Source organism: Palaemon carinicauda, chromosome 13 (assembly GCF_036898095.1).
Source record: "Palaemon carinicauda isolate YSFRI2023 chromosome 13, ASM3689809v2, whole genome shotgun sequence".
Lineage (NCBI taxonomy): Eukaryota > Metazoa > Arthropoda > Malacostraca > Decapoda > Palaemonidae > Palaemon > Palaemon carinicauda.
In genome coordinates, this window is record NC_090737.1 from 4,590,327 (window position 1) to 4,610,326 (window position 20,000).

Consider the following 20,000-nt stretch of genomic DNA (forward strand, 5'->3'; position numbering starts at 1 on the left):
GTCTGGCCAGTCAAAAGTTTATATGTGAAGGATCTAATTCAATGTTGTTATTGTTCGTGAAATATTTTATTTCCATTGTTTGTTCTTCTCTTGTAGTTTATTTATTTCCTTGTTTGCTTTTCTCACAGGGCTATTTTTCCCTGTTGGAGCCCTTGGGCTTATAGATCCTGCTTTTACAACTAGGGTTATGGCCTAGCTTGTATTAATAATAATAATAATAATAATAATAATAATAGACGTTTGATCAGTTGATTATTTCAAGTTGCAGTGGCCTATTGGATATGTCCCTACCGGCGGTTCGAGTCCCGCTCATGCTCGATAGTTTCTTGTAGTGTCTGCAACCTCGCTATCCTTGTGAGCTAGGGATGTTTTGGGGAGAGCCTATAGGTCTACCTGCCGAGTTATAATCAGCCATTGTCTGTTCCTCCCTGGTCCTAGCTTGGCTGAAGAGGTGGTTTTGGACCTGATCATATGTTTATATGGTCAGTCTCTAGGGCATTGTCCTGCTAATGTATTATTAATATCTCTTTTTCTGTCTTTCATCGTTTATCTTTAAACCTTTTAAAAGTGTCTTTGGCAAGGATGTATAACATCGTAAATCTCATTTACTTTTACTTACTTTAAAGGCTTTTTTCTTGAGCCTATTTACACAGAAAAACCCCATGCTTAACATGAGCTACAAGTTCAAAGTAGGAGCAAATGTTTTTATGGTGACCAGGCTGACATGAGTCTTTTTATTGTTTATATATGACATATCTGTTTTTGACGTTGTTAATAGTTTATATAGGACATATCTGTTTTGACGCTGTTACTGTTTTTAGAATGATATATTGTTAATTTATTCTCATCATTTATTTATTTCCTTATTTCCTTTCCTCACTGGGCTATTTTTCCCTGTTGGAGCCCTTGGGCTTATAGCATCTTGCTTTTCCAACTAGGGTTGTAGCTTGGATAGTAATAATAATAATAATACATGCTTAGTTATTCTCTCTCTCTCTCTCTCTCTCTCTCTCTCTCTCTCTCTCTCTCTTTAATAGCTTCCTATCACACACAAGAAACCCTTAGCCCTATAATGTAGCTCACATGACCTATAAGAGTTATATGTCTCATACTTTCTTAAGTATTTAGATGATCACATAGCGTATTTTGTGTTAATTGCCAAATCCACATTATCGAAGCACTTGGTAGAAAGAAAGCTTTGAATTTCTTCTTGAAAACCTTAATATCTTTCGGATGCCTAGTCCCTGGACAGCCCTATGCGCTAGAGGCCCTATGAGATCTGTATATCGTATACATTCTCATGTATGATGAGTATCAGTGCGTACATCGAGTTAATTGTCAAATCTATTGCAAGATTTCATGCTAGCATTGTAAATTAGGCCGCTTTTCATAATCGTTCGTTTTGGAAGCTATGTAAAGTTCCCCGAGAATCGTTGTTTCGATTGAATTATGTTATTATCATTGTCATAATTGATAGAATTATTATTATGGTATCATTTAAAATAGATATGAAACTGAATGCGAGAAAAGCAATGACAGCGAATAGTTTATCCGATATTATGCAAAAGAGAAGATTTATGTCCAAGAAAGTTCAGTTATTTTAGCCTCTTTGACTATGCAAGAAAAGTTGACATTATGACTAAACTCTACGGGATAATCTCGTAGGTTTTCAAGCCAGACACTTGCATCATATTGGCAAGTTTTCTTACCATCTTTCGCTAAATAAAAAGTCTCTAGCAGATCTTTGTGAGAAATACATATGCGCATTGATTGGATATGAGAGAGAGAGAGAGAGAGAGAGAGAGAGAGAGAGAGAGAGATATTCCCCCGTAAGGAAACCTAAATAAGAATTATTTTGATAAGCCTATCAGGAAATATTTGTTTGAAATCCAGTCGTTGAATATAAGTGAGAGAGAGAGAGAGAGAGAGAGAGAGAGAGAGAGAGAGAGAGAGAGAGAGATTCCCCCGGTGAGCAAACCTAAATAAGAATTATTTTAATAAAGCTATTAGGAAATATGTTTGAAATCCAATTGTTGAATATAAGTGAGTAATGAGAGAGAGAGAGAGAGAGAGAGAGAGAGAGAGAGAGAGAGAGAGAGAGAGAGAGAGATTCCCCTGTAAACAAGCCTAAATAATCATTATTTTGATAAGCCTATCAGGAAATATTTGTTTAAAATCCAACTGATTTAAAATATCTACATCCATGACAGAGAATAGTATGATATATATTTACTTTCTTATAATACCCTTTCTCTCTTCTCTGTGCTAAACTTTCACATTGACACCCATTGTGCGGCACGCTAGTCTCCTCTCTCTCTCTCTCTCTCTCTCTCTCTCTCTCTCAATACTAACTTATATTCAATAATTAGATTTCAAACAAATATTTCCTGGTAGGCTTATTAAAATCATTCTTATTTAGGTTTGCTTACCGGGGCAATATCTCTCTCTCTCTCTCTCTCTCTCTCTCTCTCTCTCTCTCTCAGTGAAGACGCAGTAATGACATCTGCATCCTAAGCAAACATCAGCTGATGTCAATGTACGTGTTAAAGACTCATTGGTTGAGACGTTAAGGGAAAAAATTAGTACAAATAATGATGTATCGATTGAAGTCAGTAGCGTGATGTCTTTCTTTTCTCGTGTAATTATTCGCTAAGTTTATTAATTTTCTTCTCAATTAATAATTTCTTATTTTCATTGGACGACGAAGAACTGTGGTTTATCTTTTGGGGAATGTAATAAGAATATTATTATTATTATTATTATTATTATTACTGTACGCCACCCGTCAAAAATAACTTTAATTTTTAGATAGATCTGCACACACACACAAACACACACACACACACACACACACACATATATATATATATATATATATACTGTATATATATATATATATATATATATATATATATATATATATATATATATATATATATATGTGTATATATATATATCATCTAGGTTAATGTGGGTAAGGGTTAGGTTGGGTAGGGAATGTTGGGCTTTTGTCAGTGCGTATGGGCCAGGTAGTGAGAAAAGTGAAGAAGAGCGGAATGAGTTCTAGAATGAATTAACTAGGTGTGTAGAAGGAATGGGTAGAAGGAATTATGTAGTTGTCATGGGTGACTTAAATGCTAGAGTGGGCGCTGGAGAGGTAGAAGGTGTCATTGGGAAGTATGGCGTACCAGGTGAAAATGAGAGTGGTGAGAGACTGGTAGATATGTGTGTTGAGCAAGAGATGGTGATAAGTAATAGCTTTTTCAAAAAGAAAGATAAAAATAAGTATACATGGGTAAGAGTGGCAAATGGAAGAGTAGTAGAAAGGGCATTAATGGATTATGTGTTGATAACTAAAAGAATGTTTGGAAGATTGAAAGACGTTCACGTTTATAGAGGTATGGCTACCGGTATGTCTGATCATTTTTTGGTGGAAGGAAAATTAGTTGTAGCAAAAGAGTGGGGAATAGAGTAGGTGGATGTAAAAGGGAGCTAGTGAGGGTTGAAGAGCTAGTAAAACCGAGGGTAAAAAGTAAATATCAAGAAAGGTTGAAAATGGCATATGACGAAGTGAAAGTAAGAGAAACTGGCAATTTAGAGGAGTAGTGGAAGTTAGCAAAAGAAAATTTTGTTGGGATTGCAAGTGATGTATGTGGCAAGAAGGTTGTTGGAGGCAGCATGAGGAAGGGCAGTGAATGGTGGAATGAAGTAGTGAAGGTAAGAGTGGAAGAGATAAGAGGGCTTTTGAAGAATGGCTGCAGAGTAATAGTGTAGAGAAGTATGAAAAATATAGAGAGAAAAAGGTGGACGTAAAGCGCTAGGTAAGTGAGGCAAAGAGGGCAGCTGACCTGAGTTGGGGTTAGGGATTGGGACAGTCATATGAAGAGAATAAGAAGTTTTGGAAAGAAGTGAAGAGAGTAAGGAAGGCTGGCACAAGAATTGAAGAGACAGTGAAAGATGGAAATGGAAGGTTGTTAAAAGGAGAGGAGGCAAGGAAAAGGTGGGTGGAATATTTTGAAAGTTTACTGAATGTTGAGGATAATAGGGAGGCAGATATAATTGCTGTTGCAGGTGTTGAGGTGCCAGTGATGGGAGATGAGAATGAGAGAGAGATTCCAATAGATGAAGTGAGGAGAGCACTAGATGAAACGAGAGTAGGAAAAGCATCTGTTATGGATGGTGTGAGAGCTGAGATGTTGAAGGAAGGGGGTGTGACTGTACTTGAAAGGTTGGTGAGATTGTTTAATATGTGTTTTTTGTTATCTATGGTACCAGTAGATTAGGTTTATGCATGTATTGTACCACTATATAAGGGTAAGGGAGATGTGCATGAGTGTTGTAATTCAAGAGGTATTAGTTTGTTAAGCATAGTTGGAAAAGTGTATGGTAGAGTAATGATTAATAGGATCAAGGATAAAACAAAGAATGCAATCTTAGAAGTACATGGTGGTTTTAGAAGAGTTAGGGGTTGTATGAATCAGATTTTTACAGTAAGGCAGATATGCGAGAAATATTTAGCAAAAGGTAAGGAGGTGTATGTTGCGTTTATGGATCTTGAGAAAGCGTATGATAGAGTTGATAGGGAAGCAATGTGGAATGTGATGAGGTTATATGGAGTTGGTGGAAGGTTGTTGCAAGCAATGAAAAGTTTCTACAAAGGTAGTAAAGCATGTGTTAGGATAGGAAATGAAGTGAGCGATTGATTTCCGGTGAGAGTGGGGCTGAGACAGGGATGTATGATGTGTTGATGGAGTGGTGAGAGAGGTGAATGCTCGAGTGCTTGGACGAGGATTAAAACTGGTAGACGAGAATGACCATGAATGGGAGGTAAATCAGTTGTTGTTTGCGGGTGATACTGTACTGGTTGCAGACGCGGAAGAGAAGCTTGGCCGATTAGTGACAGAATTTGGAAGGGTGTGTGAGAGGAGGAAGTTGAGAGTTAATGTGGGTAAGAGTAAGGTTATGAGATGTACAAGAAGGGAAGGTGGTGCAAGGTTGAATGTCATGTTGAATGGAGAGTTACTTGAGGAGGTGGATCAGTTTAAGTACTTGGGGTCTGTTGTTGCAGCAAATGGTGGAGTGGAAGCAGATGTATGTCAGAGAGTGAATGAAGGATGCAAAGTGTTGGGTGCAGTTAAGGGAGTAGTAAAAAATAGAGGGTTGGGCATGAATGTAAAGTGAGTTCTATATGAGAAAGTGATTGTACCAACTGTGATGTATGGATCGGAGTTGTGGGGAATGAAAGTGACGGAGGGACAGAAAATGAATGTGTTTGAGATGAAGTGTCTAAGGAGTATGGCTGGTGTATATCGAGTAGATAGGGTTAGGAACGAAGTGGTGAGGGTGAGAACGGGTATAAGAAATGAGTTAGCAGCTAGAGTGTATATGAATGTGTTGAGGTGGTTTGGCTATGTTGAGAGAATGGAAAATGGTTGTCTGCTAAAGAAGGTGATGAATACAAGAGTTGATGGGAGAAGTACAAGAGGAAGGCCAAGGTTTGGGTGGATGGATGGAGTGAAGAAAGCTCTGGGTGATATGAGGATAGATGTGAGAGAGGCAAGAGAGCATGCTAGAAATAGGAATGAATGGCGAGCGATTGTAACGCAGTTCCAGTAGGCCCTGCTGCTTCCTCTGGTGCCTTAGATGACCGCGGAGGTAGCAGCAGTAGGGGATTCAGCGTTAAGAAGCTTCATCTGTGGTGGATAACGGGGGAGGGTGGGTTATGGCACCCTGAGAGTACCAGCCGAACTCGGTTGAGTCCCTTGTCAGGTTGGGAGGAACGTAGAGATGAGAGGTCCCCTGTTGTGTTTCAATTGTTTGATGTCGGCTACCCCCCAAAATTGGGGGACGTGCCTTGGTTTATGTATGTATATATATATATATATATATATATATATATATATATATATATATATATATATATATATATTATCATTATTAGAAGTAGTAGTAGTAGTAGTAGAAGTTGTTGTTGTTGTTGTTGTTGTAGTAGTAGTAGAAGAAGTAATAGTAGTAAACAAGGTATGAACATGAATTAATGTCGTTATTACAAAGAATAAATTTTTGTAAATGAAAAATAAATTTAGTTGAAAATATTTTAAGAAAAATAAAATCATCTCGAAATCTATATCATATATTACCGAATTATGATTATCATTATTTACTAAATAATTAATTTTACTGGAATAGAATATCTTATAAGACAAGCAAAAACAACAACAACAACAACAAGTGCAGCAGTTTCTAGTCCACTGCAGGACAAAGGCCTCAGACATGTTTTAATTCATGCCTGGGGTTTGGCCAGTTTTCATCACCACGCAAGCCAGTGCGGATTGGTGATGGTGGGAGACTTTATTCTGAACGCTTACAGTAAACCATCCTAGTATGGGTGGCCCCGACTAGTACAGCTTTCCACTGCAGGATAAAGGCCTCAGATATATTAATTCATGTCTGGGGTTTGGTCAGTTTGACTATAGTCCATTTCTTTTAGCGAGGCAGATTTGCACCGACTCGCAGCGGTGCCCTTTTGGCTTGGAAAAGTTTCCTGCTCGCTGATTGGTTGGACAAGATAATTCTAACCAATCAGCGATCAGGAAACTTTTCCGAGCTAAAAGGGCACCGCTGCGAGTCGGTGCAAATATGCCTCGCTAAAATAAATGGACTATAGTACAGATTTATTGATCATGGCGATACACAAACCCTTTAACCACATTAATATATATATATATATATATATATATATATATATATATATATATGCTTGTAATACAAAAAATATGTAGCCGTTCCAAGTCCACCGCAGGACAAAGGCCTCAGACGTGTCTTGGACAAGTCTGAAGTTTGTTCATTTTCATCACCACGCTGGCCACTGCGGATTGATGACGGTGGGAGACTTTAGCAGATGAGGAATTCTGACCAAAAAATATACTAAACTTTAGGACTGACAAATAAGAAACTTAATCTCTTGATTATAATTCACACTGAAAAATGAGAATTTATATATATTCATATCATGTCTTTAACTGATGAACTAGTAAACATCACGTCTTAATTAAAGATTCTCTTCTTCTAGAAGTGATTTCGCAAGTGAAGTTAAGTTGCAAGAAGTATTAATACTTCTGGGTCAAGACAGATTCAGGTGAACTGGGTATCATGGCCTAAATAAATTGAAAAATTCATCATTTGAATAGCCCTAAACAAATTACCGTGCTAGGCGGTATATCCTAGGAATCCATGTTTGCCAACAGTTGCATAAACGGACTTGGTGGAGTAACGAGAACTTTGGTTGTGGAGGGAATGCCCCCTTTATATCTCGAAGAAGTCACTGGCAGCAAGGTGGCGGATTGGGTTTAAGGCGATAGACAAAATGTCTTTTCGACTTTTACTCCTGATGTCTGGCTGATGATCTTACGAGAATTAGTATGGACCGACAGGGGTCACTTGCCTTAGTTAGATAGGCACTGCGCGTAACTAGGAACTTAACTATCCTTTGATCAATTTAGCCAATGAATCCTCAGAGTCCCTTTGCGTCAATAGGTGTAGGAGGAGGCAATGATGATGAAACAATATGGTAAACAGCTCTTCTAGGAAAAGGACACTCCAAAATCACAAATTATTGTTCTCTAGTCTTGGGTAGTGCCATAACCTCTGTACCATGGTCTTCCACTGCATTGGGGTAGATTGAATCCCTCTCTCTGGTTACGGCTCCTCTTTCATTTGCCTACACATACACTGATTAGTCTAGCCTATTCTTTCAACATTCTCTTTTGTCCTCATACACCTGCCAAAACTGGTATTACCAAACATTCTTCTTCGCTCATGGGGTCAACTACTGCACTGTTCAGTAGCCACTCTCCTCTTGGTAAGAGTAGAAGAGACTCTAGTTATGGTAAACAGCTCTTCTAGGAGAAGGACACTCCAAAATCAGTGTCCTTCTCCTAGAAGAGCTGCTTAGCTAATAATAATAATAATAATAATAATAATAATAATAATAATAATATAAATAATAATAATGTGTCACCAATCTAAACATAATTGCACTGTTCAAAATATTTCATGAATATTAAAGAAATACATGAAATGGAGTCCTTCGCTGTTTTGGGTTAGAGTTCTCTTGCTTGAGGGTACACTCAGGCACACTATTCTATTTGTTACCTTGTTTCCTTTCCTCACCGGGATATTTTCCCTGTTGCATCTTGCTATTCCAACTAGGGTTGTAGCTTAGCTAATAATAATAATAATAATAATAATAATAATAATATTGTGTCACGTTAACGCAAATTTAAACATATTTGTACTGTTCAAAATATTTCATGAATATTAAAGAAATACATGAAATGGAGTCCGGAGCCTTCTTAAAGAGAAATGACAACCGCGAAGGGGTTAATCGACGCAGGCAAAAAGAAACCGGGACCGATTGCCGTCGGAACATTTGGGATTCGAGCGTCGATGCAGTTTACTGAGTTATTACAACTTCCTAATGCGACTCCGGCGTGTGCATGTTCGCATACCAAAGGCCCCGGCAGGGAGCAACAGGTGACAACAACAGACGCAGTCCGAAAAGAGGCATTGGGCCTCATACTAATCAGGATAACCGAGAGGAATCCAGCATGCTGATCACCATGAGCCAGGGAGAAATGAGTCTGAATGACAGCTCAATTCTCCCATGGCAAGAGGTTGCGAACTCGACCAGCAGAGGGTAGGCGATGACGCGTTTCTTCATCTTTCTTTTTTTCTTTTTTTTTCTCCAGTTTGCGCGCGCACTTGGTCCGACAGCTTCCTCTTCTTCTTCTTCATTTATTAACGTGCCCTTTTCCCCATTTTTTTTTTTTTTTTTTGTATGGGGGTAAGCACAATTGCATTCTTTTTGAAGGACTTGCTTTTTCGCTTTGAGGTAGACCGTAGTCCCAGCACGATTTTTTATGATGACGTCGAAGTTTTATCAATTCCGTTTGATGGTGAGAGAGAGAGATTTATGAAGTAGGTTCTGTGCATGCGTGTCTTTTATCTGCTTTGACAATGGCTTTACTCTAACTAAACTTCTTACAACTGGAGACATAAATTAACTCCCCAAGAGAGATTAGTTCACCAAACTTTCAACAAGACAATAGAAGAATTGGAAGATCCAGGCCTACATGGCCGAGGACTATGAAGCTTGAAGTAGATTTCGCCAGTCGTCTCTATCTTGAGCTTTTAAATCAATACTTCTCCATGCATCATCTCCCATTTTTCGCTTCATAGTCCTCAGCCATGTAGGCGTGGGTCTTCCAACTCTTCTAGTGCCTTGTGGGGCCCAACTGAACGTTTGGTGAACTAATCTCTCTTGGGGAGTGCGAAGAGTATGCCCAAACCATCTCCATCTACCCATCATCACGATCTCATCCACATATGGCACTCTAGTAATGTCTCTCGTAGTTTCATTTCTAATCCTGTCCTGCCATTTAACTCCCAATATCCTTCTGAGGGCTTTATTCTCAAATTTATTGGGGATTGTTTCATTGTCATACCACGATTCATGTCCTTGAGATATAAAATGATTTTATTGTGAAATAGTCTCACACAGCTCTCCCAAGGGTTTATTGTTAATTTTTTCTCATCGATTACTTATTTCCTTATTTCCTTTTCTCACTTGGCTATTTTTCCCTGTTGGAGCCCTTGGGTTTCTAGCATCTGGCTTTTCCAACTAGGGTTATATCTTGGCTAGTAATAATAATAATAATAATAATAATAATAATAATAATAATAATAATAATAATAATAATAAATGTTCCGTTATTCGTTAGCCAAGATTATTAATTTTCATAAGTTTTTAATGTTACAATGATGCAATAGTGGTTCCATTTTTATCACATTTCCAATAATAGTATATGAATGATACGTCTCTCTCTCTCTCTCTCTCTCTCTCTCTCTCTCTCTCAAGAGATTTGTATTGCTCCCCCCCCCCTCTCTCTCTCTCTCTCTCTCTCTCTCTCTCTCTCTCTCTCTCTCTCTCTCTCTCTCTCTCTCAAGAGATTTGTATTGCTTCGTTGGTTCGGGATTTTTTTTCAACAGGATTTTTTTTCAAATTAGTAACCTCTCTCTCTCTCTCTCTCTCTCTCTCTCTCTCTCTCTCTCTCTCTCTCTCTCTCTCTCTCTCTCTCTCTCTCTCATCCCTCCAGGGAACAAACCAGTTGATGTCTTTATCTGGAGGAAAAATCTCTTGTTCTATATTATAGTAATCGTCTTTATTATTAATCTATAAAATTGTATCCTTTCGGAATTGGTATTTCCTGCTCTTGTAATCTGGTTTTTAAACGTTTCATTATTATTTTTATTATTATTATTATTATTATTATTATTATTATTATTATTATTATTATTGTTATCCTTATTATTATTATTATTATTATTATTATTTTATTATTATTATTATTATTATTATTATTACTTGTTAAGCTATAATCCTAGTTGGAAAAGCAGGATGCTCTAAGCCCAGGGACCCCAACAGGGAAAATAGCCCAGTGAGGAAAGGCAACAAGGAAAAAGGAAATATTTTAAGAACAGTAATGTTGAAATAAATATATCCTAAATAAACAATAAAAACTTTAACAAAACAAGAGGAAGAGAAATTAGATAGAAGAGTGTGCCCGAGTATACCCTCAAGCAAGAGGACTCTAACCCAAGAGACAGTGGAAGACCATGGTACAGAGGACATGGCACTACCCAAGATTAGAGAATAATGGTTTGATTTTGGGGTGTCCATCTCCTAGAAGAGCTGCTTACTATAGCTGAAGATTCTCTTCTACCCTTACCAAGAGGTAAGTAGCCACTGAACAATTACAGTGCAGTAGGTAACCCCTTGGGTGAAGAAGAATTATTTATACATGTACAGTATACACATTTATGAACATGGATACGTAGTTTATGTATACACGTATACTATTTTTATTCACTTACCCATATTTTCTATCAATTTATCAAAGATTTTTTAATCTAACTGTGGTTCGTACAGTGGTAATGTGTTCGTCTAGCATTCGCATGGTTGCAGATCGATCCCACCCCGGGTCTGTGAGTTGAAGTTGTCGAATGACCTTCCTGATCGGGTGGTTGATTCGGTAGAACTTCAAGAGTTCAAACTTACAGAAAATGTTTTCATGTTGTACAGGCTGAGATACGCCTTTTTATAGTTTATATATGAAATATCTGTTTTGATGTTACTGTTTTTAAAGTATTTTCTTTTAGTTGTTAATTGTTTCTCATATCGTTTATTTATTTTCTTATTTCCTTTCCTCACTGGGCTATTCTTCCCTGTTGGAACCCTTGGGCTTGTAGCATCTTACTTTTCCAACTAGGGTTATAGCTTAGCTAATAATAATAATAATAATAATAATAATAATAATGGGGAGGCCACTGCTGTGTCTGTGCACCATAGAGGTGGTTTGGACTTGTCCGGCTGACGTCCTGGTAAGTATCTACTCTCATGAAACTGGAACTGGAACTGGAACCAGACACATTTAACACCTTTAATCACTTTGGAAATTTCTTTCATAAACCTTAAAGATTTCAGGTGTTAATAAAAGGGCTGATTTCACTTGAAGTTTGTTCACATATTAATCCTCTCTTAGCGGGGATACCTTAACGTGGTGAAAGGGTTTGCGCATCGCCATGATCAGCAAAGCTGTACTAGCAAGGGCCAGCCAACCAGGCCCTTGATCACAACTGCTTGTATATAAGCTCGTCATCTGTTGAATAAACTTTAAGTGCATTCAGCTCGCCTCTCTGTTAGCACCTAACACTGACGTGGCCACATTAGTCACTCCGGGGTCACCAATGTGGCTAACAGAGAGGCGATGTGATTGCAAGTAAAGTTTAATCAACAGATAGCAAGCTAACATACAAGCTCTTGCTCTCCCCCGCACTGATTATAGAACAACCTGTTTAATCTTGCCATTGCATGTTTCATATAGTTTTTTTGTGACATTCTTACTCGCAACCGATAACAAGCTTATATACAAACAGTTTTGAGCAAGGGCCCGTGCTGGTATATGGTTATCTCTAAGCAAATACCATGTCATTTTGATAGTTTTACAAAACACCGGAGAAACAAGCATATATTAGGCAGAATCAAATTATATATATATATATATATATATATATACTGTATATATATATATATATATATATATATATATATATATATATATATATATATATATATATATATATATATATATATATATATATATATATATATATATATATATATATATGTTCCGACACAATATACTCAGCGAGAACTACTTTCTATAGGAGAGTCACTTGACCTCTCAATCTCGACCAAGATTTTCCCGCGTTATCCCCCTATCTCGCTCCATATAGTTTCTACCCCCGCCGCCAGGATACGCCCTGAGGGCAGGATTAGGGCAGGTCACTGCCTTCCCGGGTCAGCATCCCCATTAAGTTCTTGGTCGTGAGATGTGAAACATCTCACCCTCTCGCTTAACTCTCGATCCTTTGGCGCGTTGTGATTCCACGTGTTTCCAGTGTGGGGACTTGTGTTTTTTCTGCGTAGTGCGTTTTCGCAAAGTGTTTTCAGTACGTCCCCCTTGCGTATATCCAGTGTTCTTGTAACTCGATAGTGTTGGCCCTTCGTGTGCGAACGATGGAGCATGTGCGTCGTTGCCCTGGTCCTAGAGCCGGAAAGTCGTATGGGGCTTTCCTCTCTAAGCCAGAAGTGGACCCTCATTCCCTTTGTTCCACGTGCAGGGGTAAAGTTTGCTCCTCCTCGGACACGTGTCCGGAGTGCGTAAGTTGGGACGGCATATAGTGGGTACGGTATAGTACCAAGAAGAAGAAGTCGTCTAATCGTTCCCCCAAGAAAGTGAGTGGCGTGTCCTCTTTACCGTCGGTCAGTGATCGGTCCGACGAAGCCTCGGCCTCTCCGTCTCCTTCGCAGAGGAGCGGGCAACAAGCCCCCAGTGTTATAGTTAGCCATAGTGTTCTCCCCGGTGAACCCAGTGTGAGGGAGGAACCAAGGGCTGGCCCCTCTGGAGAGAACGGAAGGGCCGCTAGTGCTTCGGGGGAATCGGGCCACGTGGCAGGGGATCACGCTTCCTCAGAAGACCCAGTGTGGGGCAGTGTTGCGATTTCGGAGTCCCCCCCCGCCCTCGTGGGCCGGAGCGTCGGGTTTTCCCCCTCCAGAGGACAACCACGCTAGAGTTCGTCGCCCGAGTAGCGATGCCTTCGGGTGGAAATTGTCGAAGACTCCGGGGAGGTCACCGCTAAAGATGGACGTGTCCCTGGGCTCCTGGCCTCCTAGCAGGGATAGAGTAGACACAGTGGCCTCGATCTCTACAGCAGTTCCCGAGGACTTCCTTCAACATCCTGTCTCGGACGATCGACGGCAAAGAGCCTCCCCCGCGCATCACTCGAGCAGCCGTTACGCGAGGAACGTGGCGCCCTCAGACTCTTCGGAGGCAGATTCATCCTCCGGAGGAGAACTCAGGGAGAAACGACACCGGAAGAGAGAGCGGGCCGAAAGCGATCGTTCCCGCTCCAGGTCGAGGTCGCGGCATAGCAGGAAGCGCCTCCGCTCTCACTCCCGTAAGTACAGGAGGGATGTCTCTCCCGGCGGCGAATGGGTCTACGTCCCTTCAGGAGAGTCCAGAAGGCACCGCTTTCCAGACTCTCGGTCCAGTGAATGAGCCTCTAGGTTGTCGCTACCTACGCACAGCCTAGAACCGCTCGACCTGCCATGCAGGAAGGACCTTGCTCTTAGGCACAAGTCCTCGAGGCCTCCGGTTCACCCCGCCCAGCGAGGGGAAACGCGCTTCCGAGAAGGCAGCCCGACCGAACCAGCCCAGCTGGGGCGGTCGTCGAGCAGGAAGGACCGGTTCCCGTGGTCGGGTCATCCCACCGGGACCGTGTCCTCCTCTTCCAGAGCCTTGGGGCAGTCGAAGGTCCTCCCGGAGCCGGTGACTCCCGCCCTACGGCGAGACCCACCCGCGTACGGAGCGCCCTACGGTTACGGGTCGACCTCCCTGGAACCGAGAGGAGAACGCCCTGTCTACCGTCCAAGCACGGCGCCCCCACGCCAAGCCGATGCCTCGGCCGACGGAGGCGAGGCTTCCCCGTCGGAGGACTCCGCCTACAGAAGGGTGGTAGGTCTCATCAGGAGGCTCCATGGAATTCCAGAACCCTCGGCGCCTAAGGTGAATGCCTGGAGGTCGAGCCTCCTGAGATACACTCACCGTGACGCCCTGCCGAAGTCCTCCCTGGCCCTTCCTCTCGCCCCAGACCTAGTACTGGGACAAGAATACATTGACAACTTGGTGGCCAGCAGTGCGGAGGCCCCCAAGTCCCAGAGTGCCTCCAAACTCCTCCAAGGTCTCAAACCACAGGGCAAGGTTTATATTCCGGAAGGACGGCGCCCAGGTCCCTGTAGGGTGGACCCAGCCTTGGACATCCTGGGACAAGGGGGCTCGGACGAAAGGGCCTCTTCAGCCCCTGTGTCCTTCTCACCCACTGAAGCCGCCATGATGGAGGAGATGTCAAGAGATCTTGTGAACGTCTCCTCATGGCTGGACTGGTGGGCCTCCACGTTGGTTAACGTACGAGCCTCCACAGACCCCGACGATCCTGAGCAACAAGGTCTCCTGACGGACCTTCTCACCTCCGGGGGGAAAGCCCTCAAGTTTATGGCTTATCAAGCACTCTCCTTGACGGCCAACTGGGTGCTTAGAAAACGGGACACAGTGCTTTCTAAGTTGGCAAGGAAAATCCCGGACAGAGAGGCCCGAGTGGTTCGTAGCCTACCCCTAGGAGGTGAGTCGCTGTTTCCGTTGAAGGAGCTAGAAGTGCTAATGGAGAAGGTGTCCAAGAGGAGAGAGACCAATGCCCCCAGACAAACATCCTCCAGGAGGCCTCCTTACAGGAGATCAGTCTCGGATAGTGCCGTGACTCCTCAGGCCACCCCCAGCTCTTCGAGGAGGGACGCCCCCTCCTCCTCCTGGACAACAACCCCTCAGCCCTCCCGCAGGGGAGCTCCAGCTTCTGCCAGCTCCTTCAGGTCAGGTTACTCCGCCTCGAAGAGAGGCAGATCAGGCCGCCCCTCTAGGAGAAGGTAGAGGGAGAGGCCCCCTACTCCCGCCCAAGCCTCGGGTTGGGGGATGCCTCAGACCACATTGGCAAGCATGGAAAACGCATGGGGCGGATGCTTGGACAGTGTCCGTCCTGAAAGAAGGCTACAGGGTCCCCTTCATAGCGGATCCACCCCCTCTTATTCCAGCCACCCAGACAGAATGGTTGGCTCCCAGGGACCCGCTGAAAAGGGCCACCCTGCAAAAAGAAGTTTCCTCCATGTTAGAGAAGGGAGCCATGGAAGAAGTCCTTCTCCCAGGGCCAGGCTTCTACAGCCACCTGTTCCTGGTGGAGAAAGCAACGGGGGGGTGGAGACCAGTGATAGACCTGTCAGCCCTCAACAAGTTCGTCAAGAAGACGAACTTCAAGATGGACACCCCAAAATCCGTCCTGATGTCCTTGAGGGAGAAGGATTTTATGATGACGATCGACCTCAAGGACGCGTACTTCCAGATTCCGGTCCACCCGTCGAGTCGGAAGTTCCTCCGGGTAAAATGGGGTTCCCAGATCCTGCAGTTCAGGACCCTCTGCTTCGGCCTGTCGACGGCCCCTCAAGTGTTCACGAGGGTCTTCGCGACGGTCTCAGTATGGGCTCACGAACGAGGTATCCGTCTCATCAGATACCTGGACGACTGGTTGCTCCTTTCCAGCTCAAAGGCCCTCTTGGAAGAGCAAGGGAAGGACCTCCTCCAATTCTGCAGGAGTCTGGGAATCATTATCAACCTGGAAAAATCGAACCTAACTCCATCCAACAGAATGGGGTACTTGGGTATGACATTGGACACCGTGCAGGGGAAGGCCTTCCCCTCGGAAGACAGGATACAGAACCTCATCAATATCATTCAGCCGTTCCTGTCGGAGCTTTCCAGGAGGGCGAAAGACTGGCAGAGGCTGATAGGTCACCTGGTCTCATTAGAGAAACTGGTTCCCCAAGGGAAGATACGGCTCAGACCCGTACAATGGAACCTCAAGGCTCTATGGTCCCAGACAGGCTCTCAGAAAGCGTTGATTCCGGTCCTTCCGGACACGAGAGCAGCCTTAGAATGGTGGCGATGCCAGTCGAACTCCCTCAAGGGGATGCCCCTCGGGTCCTGTCCCCCCGAGTTTCTCCTGTTCACAGACGCCTCCAACCTAGGGTGGGGAGCCCACCTGCGGGAGGAAACAGCAAGCGGTACCTGGTCGGAGACCGAAAGGCATCTCCACATCAACGTCCTGGAGCTAAAAGCAGTACAGAAGGCATGTCTGCACTTTGCAAGTCGGTTGAAGGGAAACACCGTGGCCCTAATGTGCGACAACGCCACGGTGGTAGCCTACATAAAGAAGCAAGGTGGCATGAAGTCGAAAGAACTGTGCGACCTCACCATAAACATCCTGCATTGGGCGGACGAGCACCAGGTGATACTTCTAGCAAGGTTCATCCCCGGGAAAAGAAACGTGCTAGCCGACGGCCTCAGCAGAATGGGTCAGATAGTAGGGACGGAGTGGTCCCTACACCCAGAAGTGGCCAGACTCATCCTTCAACGCTGGGGCTCCCCGGTGATGGACCTCTTCGCAACAAAGCTCAACGCCAAGCTACCGGTCTATTGCTCCCCGGTACCAGACGAAGGAGCAGCCCTAGAAGACGCCTTCCAGCACAAGTGGGACAACCTGGACGTATATGCCTTTCCCCCCTTCACGCTGTTAAGGTAGGTGCTCAACAGAGTAAGAGCCTCCCAAAACCTAAGGATGACTTTGGTAGCGCCCTGGTGGCCGGAGAGAGAGTGGTTCGCGGATCTAAAAGACCTGGCAAGCCATCCGCCTTGGCCTCTGCCCCCCAGGCCAGATCTGCTGAGTCAACCTCACTTCCTCAAGTTCCACGACAACCCTCTCTCTCTTCGCCTTCATGCCTGGAGACTATCGAGCGGCTCCTGAAGAAGGAGGGGTACTCCTCCTCCACAGCTAAGAGGATGTCCCTATACCTAAGAAAATCCTCTACCGTGGTCTACCAGGTGAAGTGGGCCGCCTTTACGAAGTGGTGCGCGGCAAAACACATAAGACCTCTTAAAGCCTCGGTCCCTGACATAGCTGACTTTCTCGTGTACCTTAGGGATAAAATAGGGATGTCAATCCCAGCTATTAAAGGAGTACGAGCAGCCTTAGGCCAAGTCTTTCTCCTGAAAGGCATCGACCTGGGGACCTCGAGACACATAGCGATGCTGATTAGAAGTTTCGAGCAGTCCTGTCCTCCTCAAGCCAGGAGAGTGCCCAGATGGGACCTGGCCAAGGTTCTGAAAATGCTGTGTCGTCCTCCCTTTGAACCCCTCAAGGATATCGGGGACAAAGACCTCACCCTAAAGACAGTCTTCTTGCTAGCCTTGGCTTCAGCAAAGAGAGTAGGTGAGATCCATGGTCTGTCCTACGACGTGGCACACTCCAAAGGGTGGAGGGAGGTATCCTTCAAGTTCGTACCCTCCTTTGTAGCAAAGACTCAGAACCCAGCAGTCTGGAACCCGAGGTTTGAAGGTTTCTCAAATCCGGCCATCCCCAAGACAGGCAATACGGAAGACCTGAAGTTATGCCCAGTCAGGACTCTCAGGAAGTACCTGGAAAGGACGGCTCATCTCCGCCCAGGTGCCAAGAACCTCTTCGTCTCCTCAGGTGTTAATAAGAAGCAAGTCTCCAAGAACACTATTTCCTTCTGGCTTAGACAATTCATCACTAGGACTTATGAAGAGGACAAGGTGGCAGTACCAGGCACTCCCCGCCCCCATGACATCAGAGGCCTGAGCACTTCCTTGGCCTTTGAGAGAAACATGGCAGTGGGGCAGATCCTACAGGCCGGCACTTGGTCGCACCAGTCGACCTTCACTGCCCACTATCTCAAAGACTATTCAAGAAAGTCTTTGGATGGATTCTCCATTGGGACAGTCATCGCCGCCCTCCAAGCTGTGTAGCGGCAGGCTAGAAGACGTCCCCAACGGTGAATAGACTCGTCCCTACTTCTTCAGGAGAAGATTCAGTAGAGAAGATGTTAAGAGGTGAGTCTTAAAATATAAGCGTAAGGTTTTTGCAGTTACCCTCTATCCGCTCTCTGTACCCCCGCATTCCTTAGCCCTCCAGGCACTATGTGCCAGACCAAGTGGCAGAATGGCTCTCCCGCCTCCTAAGGTGTAAGTCTCCTATAGAAAGTAGTTCTCACTGAGTATATTGTGTCGGAACAAATAAAAAATTTTAAACAATTTTTATTTTTCCTAACATACTCACCGAGAACTACTTTCGGGTAATGGCCCTCCCGTCCGTCCCCGAGTGCCATTCTTCCATTGCCGAGTTGGGCTAAACGTCGAACTTAATGAGGATGCTGACCCGGGAAGGCAGTGACCTGCCCTAATCCTGCCCACAGGGCGTATCCTGGCGGCGGGGGTAGAAACTATATGGAGCGAGATAGCGGGATAACGCGGGAAAATCTTGGTCGAGATTGAGAGGTCAAGTGACTCTCCTATAGAAAGTAGTTCTCGGTGAGTATGTTAGGAAAAATAAAAATTGTTTAAAATTTTTGATATATATATATATATATATATATATATATATATATATATATATATATATATATATATATATATATATACATATATATATATATATATATATATATGATAAAGTTTTGCACATTTAGACATTTTTCATATTTAAATAAGCCATATATTTTTGATATATTAATGTCTGGATTCTCTTAACGACCTCGGGATCTGATCCCGAGGTCGTTAAGAGAATCTAGACATCAAATCAAAGATATATGGCTTATCTGAATATATATATATATATATATATATATATATATATATATATATATATATATATATATATATATATATATCTCACAAAAAATCCTCTGATGATATACCCTACTGTGAAGAGTAATTTCTCTTTGAAATTGGTAATTATTATTAAATAATAAAACGTTAATTGTGAACTCTTAATCTCTCCTAATCTCCCGTTTTCTCTCCATTAGAAGCAGAGGTTGCTGGACGCGCAGGTGGGTCTGCTAGCCGCACACGGGAAGTTCACAAGAATGGATGGCTTAAGAGAATGCCCACCCAAGAGCGTCGACTCTCCGTCATGGCACCCTTCTCTAAGGTCAGTATTTTCCCCCTTTGGTCAACCTTTGGTTTGTATACACCCTCCCCCCTCCACCTGGCTCTAGTTTAGACCCTGATGAGACAGTTACTTGATTCTATCTATCTATTTACCAAGGTACTTCGCTCCTCCCAGCCTGACGAGGGATTCAGTCGAGTTTGACTGCTACTGCTTGGGTGTCACAGCTCACTTAATTCTAATATTGATTTTATATACACCCTCCCCCTCCCCCCTAGCTCAATTTAGACCTTGATGAGACAATTACTTAATTCTATCTATATATTTACCAAGGTAATTCGCTCCTCCCAGCCTGACGAGTGGTTCAGCCGAGTTTGGCTGGTACTGCTAGGGTGTCACAGCCCACTTAATTCTAATATTGATAATACTCAATTTCGTCCCTATCTAGAGTTTGTGCTGCATCCCTAAACAAAAATATGATAAACTTTTTGTGTATTTACCCAGGTCTATATACTGTACATCCCATACACCCCTAACACAAGACTACACCCTTTTGACAACCTCCCCTAGCACAAGTTTGTACTCTACTCAGACACTTACTTAATTCTAATATCGATAATACTCAATTTCCTGCATTTAGTTGAAATGTATGCGTAAACGTGCGGACATTTAGGGCAATAGACATATGCATGATCTTAATTTATATAATACAGCTTTATGCAAATGATTATGCAATATACTCCCCAGATACAATAGGTAAATACATGATTTTAATTAGGATAATGCAGCTTTATACAAATGAGTATGCAGTA

The 20,000-nt window shown here is 43.2% G+C and overlaps 1 protein-coding gene across 1 annotated transcript in view; it reads left to right on the forward strand.

Moving 5' to 3' along the window:
* The window catches only part of LOC137652139 (uncharacterized), a 70,260-nt gene that overhangs the window by 18,890 nt on the left and 31,370 nt on the right, over nucleotides 1–20,000 (forward strand). Inside the window, exon 2 of the mRNA XM_068385337.1 lies at nucleotides 19,106–19,230. Within this exon, the coding sequence (XP_068241438.1) occupies nucleotides 19,106–19,230 (125 nt within the window). The remainder of the gene's footprint in view (nucleotides 1–19,105; nucleotides 19,231–20,000) is intronic.